Source organism: Candoia aspera, chromosome 2, assembly GCF_035149785.1.
Source record: "Candoia aspera isolate rCanAsp1 chromosome 2, rCanAsp1.hap2, whole genome shotgun sequence".
Classification (NCBI taxonomy): Eukaryota; Metazoa; Chordata; class Lepidosauria; order Squamata; family Boidae; genus Candoia; species Candoia aspera.
The window spans coordinates 131716354-131722353 of record NC_086154.1 but is presented as its reverse complement, the minus strand read 5'-3'; the positions used below and the strand labels follow the sequence as shown (position 1 = coordinate 131722353).

Genomic DNA, 6000 nt, shown 5'->3' with positions numbered 1-6000 from the left:
GTAAATTCATATTGCTATGGCTATAACCTTAGGAGTCCTTCCAATGCTAAGCACATGATTTTACCAGCAATCTAGATAATTCAAATAATCTAAGCCATTTGACTGCATTTGGGAGGTGGGGGTAGAGCTAAAGTAACAATATACTATTATCTCATTTCCTCAATTAGCCATCGCATTTACTATTCCCTCCTTTGGTACAAAAAAAGAAGAAGCTTAAATATACAATGTGTACATGCACTAATGGGTTTCCATTTTTCACATGACCACACTGAATGTATAGTGTCAACTGCAGATCTCTTTGTAATGAATCAGCATTCATTTTCCCCAAAGCTTGTGAAATGAAGAAAACTACTAGTTTTCCAAACTACATTCCTTTCCAATGAACAAATGAAGGTAGCTTCCCAACTACAGAAATGTTTTCAAACAGAAGCAAACTTGCAGATTCCCTACTTGCATGCTGAGTGGGTTATGCCAGTTATATCCTACAATAAATGTGATATGATTCTAGATATTTTACACTGAATAAAATTCAAATAAAATTTAAGAAAAGTTTAAAAACAGACATATACCCATTGAACCTATTACACATTGCTGTTAGGAAGTAAAGGAACAACTTGAGATTTTATTGTTGGTCTTTATAATTGCACTGCGAGTAGATATTCAGAACACCAAAGTATTTCATTTCAGCATTGGAGAAGCAAAAAAGTTTCCTTGCCGTCCAAGATTTGTTGCAGACTTGCTTTTGCTTGCAAATCTAGGAAATAAGTGGAAAGATTCATCACGAATAGTTTTCAGTATGACTTAGCATTCACTTTGTAGAAAAATACTCTTTTACTCTTGTAACATGACTTCGCATATCTCTCATTATTATTGGCTAAACAATGGCCCATATTTCCACTTTCCATGACCACTGAATAGCAGTGTTACATACAAAAAAAATACAACTCAAATGCAAATAACTAATGCAAATAACCGTCCCTCTGGCTTCCACATACAGTCCAGGAGCAGATGTACAGTGGAGGCGATTGGGCTATCCTGTGTTGTATTTAGGGAATACATTCAGGAAAAATGTCAACAAGCTCATGAAAGTCCATGTAAGGAGCCTATGATTCACAGGTAAACTGATAAGACAGCCTTATATCTCAGATTAAAAATTGTAACCATTTGAGCTGAAGTTCTTTTGGAAGCATTCACAACCAGTGTGTTGCTCCTTTGGAATATTTTTTTTCCTCTGGATAGGAATCAATTATTCCTCATATTCTGCTCCATCTCAAGTTGTCTCATGAACCTTCATTGCCCAGTACACCAAATCATGTATTTAAAAACCGATTACAGAATTCCTTACTAAAATTATTTTTGCTCTATTATCACCCACCAACTGGTGATCGGCTGCTACACAAACTCAAGTTATAGCTCCAGAACACTAAAGAAGAAAACATACTTTGCTAATTTATGCTGGTCTATGACCATAATAAAGTTTTGATTCGATACTTTGCTAATTAGACCAAATAAATAATTAAACTTACTTGGGTGTGGTTTTGCTAAATGTAGATTTGACTTTCTGAGACAGTGAGCTGCTTGAAGGAGTTTTTACCAATTGCTGTTCTGGGGTGGTGAGTGGTCCCAACATGCTCACTTTGTGATAAAAACAACACAGGCATTATACTACAGTTAATATTCTTAAGCCATAATATTTCAAATAGCTTCAGCATTATGCATTATAAGTAAAATGATGAAAAGTTTTAATGAACGGGAGGATGACTTTCTCTCTCTCTCTCTCTCAAGTAAGTGGCATTTCTAATCTAATTCTTACTGTCAAGTTTTCATCCTTTGCTCAAAAAATAAGCCTAAAGTACAAATAACTCAAGTTCATACTATTCTCCTGCAATTTTTCTGCAAAGCAAAAAGATTAAAATTCTATGATATTGAAACACAATTTAGGCAGATTCAAGTAGCAAGCCCAGTTTTAACAGAACAAAGGCTGAGCACTACATACTGCTATAACAGAGAATAAGACAGGCTGTGAAAGAATCAGAGATTTTTCACTAAGAATGGCAACCCCTGTCAAATATATTTATTTTATTTCTGCAATTTATCTATCACCTCAATCCTCATAGACCTTAGGCAGTTTACAGATATTAAAATAGCCATAAAATGAAATTGCATTTGGAAATTTCAGTAGCAAAATTGTAACAATATAAAATAAGAAAAAATACAGATGCACATACACACACACTCTGTGTGTGTGTGTGTGTGTGTGTATTTGTACCTGTGGCTCTACAATCAGTCCCCAAAGGTCTTCCAGAAAAGCCAAGGTTCTTCTAGTTTCCAAAAGGCCATGAGAATGAGGGGCCATCCTTGTGTCAGGTGACAAGTTGTCCACAGGAGGGGAGCTGCCACTAAGAATGTCCAATATTGAGCTCCCACCACCACACCTTCTGATAGGTGGGAACTCTTACTGCACAGGGATTGGCCTGTGATCATGTGGACTGCTGCATTCTGGACCAGTTGAAGTTTCTGGGTGGTCTTTATGGGCAGCCCCAGGTAGAACTAATTACAATAATCTAATTGGCAGATGATAAAGGCATGAGTGATCTTCCTTAAAATATCTTGTTCCATATAAGGTTGCAAATGGCATACCAGTTGAAGGCCCTCCTGGTCACAGCTTTCCCCTGCTACTTGAGCAGGAGCTATGAATATAGGAGGAACTTTGGGTTGTGAATCTGCTCTCTCTGGGGGAACAATCCCATCAAAAGATAGATAATTCAGAAAGCTTCTGATCGCAGGATTGTATTAACAAACACTCCAACTTGCTTGGGTTGAGTCTGTTTTTCCCCATTCAGACTGTGGCTGCCTCTGGGCACCGGGACAAGACTTCTACCACATCTCCCCCTGCACCCAGGACAGAGGTATACTGATAACACAATTGAGTATCATCAGCATATTGCTGTCCCCCCACCCCAAATCAGCAGAGGACCCTCTCAGCGCTTTCATACAATGTGAAATATGATAGGGGAAAGGACTGAGCTCTAGGTAACCCCAGAACAAAGCAAGCGAGAGCCTGACTTTTCCCCATTGATGAAGCTGTAATATGGTGCCTCCTGCTCCCAACCCTTGTAGTCAGCTCAGAAGGATATTGTGGTCAACAGTATCAAAAGCTGCTGAGAGCAAGAATGGCCACACTCTCACACTCCAATTCCCTCCATGTCACCCATGAGAATTTCACTATTTCCCTCTTTTTTAATACCGCCTTTATTAATTTTATAAATAATTCAAGGCTGCAAACATAGTACTCCTTCCTCCTCCTCTTTTCTCTACAACAGCAACCTTGTGAGGTGAGTTGGGCTGAGAGCGAGTGACTGGCCCAAGGTCACCCAGCCGGCTTTCGTGCCTAAGGGGACTTGAACTCACAGTCTCCTGGTTTCTACAGTAGCTTGGTGCCTTGAACACTATAACAAACTGGTCTGGTGGTTAAGGCACCAGACTAGAATCCAGGAGACTGTGAGTTCTAGTCTTCATCAGTGGCTTTCTCCAAGAAAGGGAAATTGGACATAGATGCTAGGGGTTCATATCTGCTGGATCCAGGCCAAACATCTTGAGAAATGTGCAGACTGGTGCCTCTTTCATGGCTGCTGAGACCACACCTTTCTCAAGGGTTAACTGGATCCATCTCCATGCCCCTTCTCTAGCTGCCTTCACCAGTCAGATGGGGCAGGGATCCAATTCACAGGTGGCAGAATATAAAATAATTACATTTTCATTGCAAAATGGCATTATGGTCTGCTCCCCATCACTGATTATCCTCGGACAATGCAACAGGGGAGCAGTTATATATTTTTATTACTATCTGGCACAGGGGAGAGTGAATTGGGCAACAGGCTGTCATTTTTGGAAGCAGTCTCATTTTCTATGGCATGTGTAACTGAGCTGTTCAAATTATTCTAAAGAAACATTCCACAAACTGAGGAAATAAGGAAAATACCCTCATTATGAGAAAGACTTCCTGCAAGCATTAAAGCAGCTATGTCCTTTGGAAGGCACACAGTTCCTAGCTGTCTATGCATGAATGCAAGCACACACAAACACTTCATTAGTAGTTCTGGGGAAGTGTTGTGTGCATACACACATGCAATCAAGCAGGGACAGTCATCAGTGCAGCCATGTGAATCTTCCAGAAAAAGTGGCTACTTTCAAGCTTCGAGGATGGGTGCTTCACTCATACAAACTCATTCCTTTGGGGGAAGATGGGTGGTGATAAAATTTGATAATTAAATTAAATTAAATTAAATTAAATTTTGTGAGATGCCCTTTTTGAATGCCATGCTTGGTTCAAATGTCTAGAAACAGATCCTGTAATCTCAACTGAAGAAGTGAAGAAAAGATGACATCAGTAAGAACAAAATGGATACAAGATGATGTGTTAAGTGCATTGTACTGAATTATTAGATCTACTGATGTTCACATTTTGGTGTGAAAAAGCAATACAGTTGCTCACATTACCAAGTTTCAGCTAGCACACATGTTGGATCACAGCTAACAATTCAAAGGCATAATTACCTTTAATATCAGGTGTGCAGAGTGTGGAGTAAGCATTGGAATTTTCAATGATGTGAGCTGGTTCAATATTTTCTTGTTCTACCATGATAAGCTGGCTCCAGTATCCCACAGGCAAACTGATCAACCGTTCTACAACCTACAAATTCATATTGACAAATAAATAATCCCTTTTTCTTTCTTAGTGACACAAATCAATGCTAAGCATTTCCAAGCACAAGTATATTCTGTGTTCTCAGTCATTTAAAATACTGAATATCCCCATTCTGCCATGCACCCTTGTGACCGACCTTAGGTTGCCTTTTTGTGTCCTGGAGTAATGTCATGGGATCAGGTTCTGGTACAGCATGACCAACAATTGTAGGCCCAAAGACTTTAGCCAGGTTGGAAATATCCATTCTGGTATCTGGGCTTTGAGCCACTCTAGAGAAAAGACAGACATCTAAGAGCATTTGTGCAAAGAGGAACAATTCATTTTTATCTTATGAACTATTCCTTGCATTGTCACTCCAATCCCACTAGAACCTGAATGAACAGAATTACAGTATAAGAATCTTTCCTTATCACCTCTTCAAGACTTCATAACACAGCTGAACTTACCTCTGCAGGTGTATCATGAGGAAAGCCAGAGTTTCTCTATTAGCCTGTGGTAGCTCTCCGACAGTTTGATATATGGCTGCTACACTGTTGTCCTCATCCACAATTTCTTTAAATAGAAACATTAAAAGGACAAGTCTATGACCTCTTCCAACTTATTAGGACAGAGTCTGTGCTAAGAAATAATGAATATTCTGTGGGTATATAAGTTATAATTGCTTAGGTTTCTAGGACTTTGGTCTCCATGTTAGGAAGGGGGAGTTAATTTAAAATGGCAACTTATTAGGCTTTTCCCAACATATAGCTGAGTTCATACATCACACGAAGGCATAGTCTGTTTAATCATTACTTACCAAATAAACTACAATTGACTGGATTCAATCACAAAATCAATCCCAACACTTTATGATGTGTGATGCATGGCTCAAGTCTTAGTAAAATTTATAGATGTTAAAAGAGAGAGAGACACAGTAAACAGTTAAATAAGAGTGATATAACTCTCCAAATCTGGGGCAAGAAAAAAGCTGCTAGATCAAAATGCCTTCATGGGAGGCACAGGTGTTTGCAAATTGTATTAGGGAGTCAATGAAGAACACATATTTTTGTAGACTAGTTTGGAAGTTTACATAGCATTTTACACCCAAGGGGTGCTCCCAGCCAAATAGTCTATATATTTTCCTTTCATTGATATATTAAGATTTGTCTCTATGAAAATAAACAGTACAGAAATGAAGAATTGAGCTACTGAAATTTGAAAAATATGTTGAATGATAGAAAACAATCAATAAGAAAGGGATTTCTAATATATAATATCCTTTTAGTCTTGGCTTCTGTTCTGCATTAACAAAA

At 38.6% G+C, this 6000-nt stretch overlaps 1 protein-coding gene across 2 annotated transcripts in view; it reads right to left on the bottom strand.

Moving 5' to 3' along the window:
* Nucleotides 1-594: 594 nt before the first annotated feature.
* The window catches only part of RACGAP1 (Rac GTPase activating protein 1), a 44288-nt gene continuing 38882 nt past the window's right edge, over nucleotides 595-6000 (bottom strand). For both annotated transcript variants that reach the window (XM_063296565.1, XM_063296566.1), the window contains exons 14-18: nucleotides 5155-5260; nucleotides 4845-4977; nucleotides 4558-4693; nucleotides 1527-1635; nucleotides 595-754 (exon numbers count right to left, since the gene is read on the bottom strand). In XM_063296565.1, the coding sequence (XP_063152635.1) occupies nucleotides 679-754; nucleotides 1527-1635; nucleotides 4558-4693; nucleotides 4845-4977; nucleotides 5155-5260 (560 nt within the window). In that variant the 3' untranslated portion in view covers nucleotides 595-678. The remainder of the gene's footprint in view (nucleotides 755-1526; nucleotides 1636-4557; nucleotides 4694-4844; nucleotides 4978-5154; nucleotides 5261-6000) is intronic.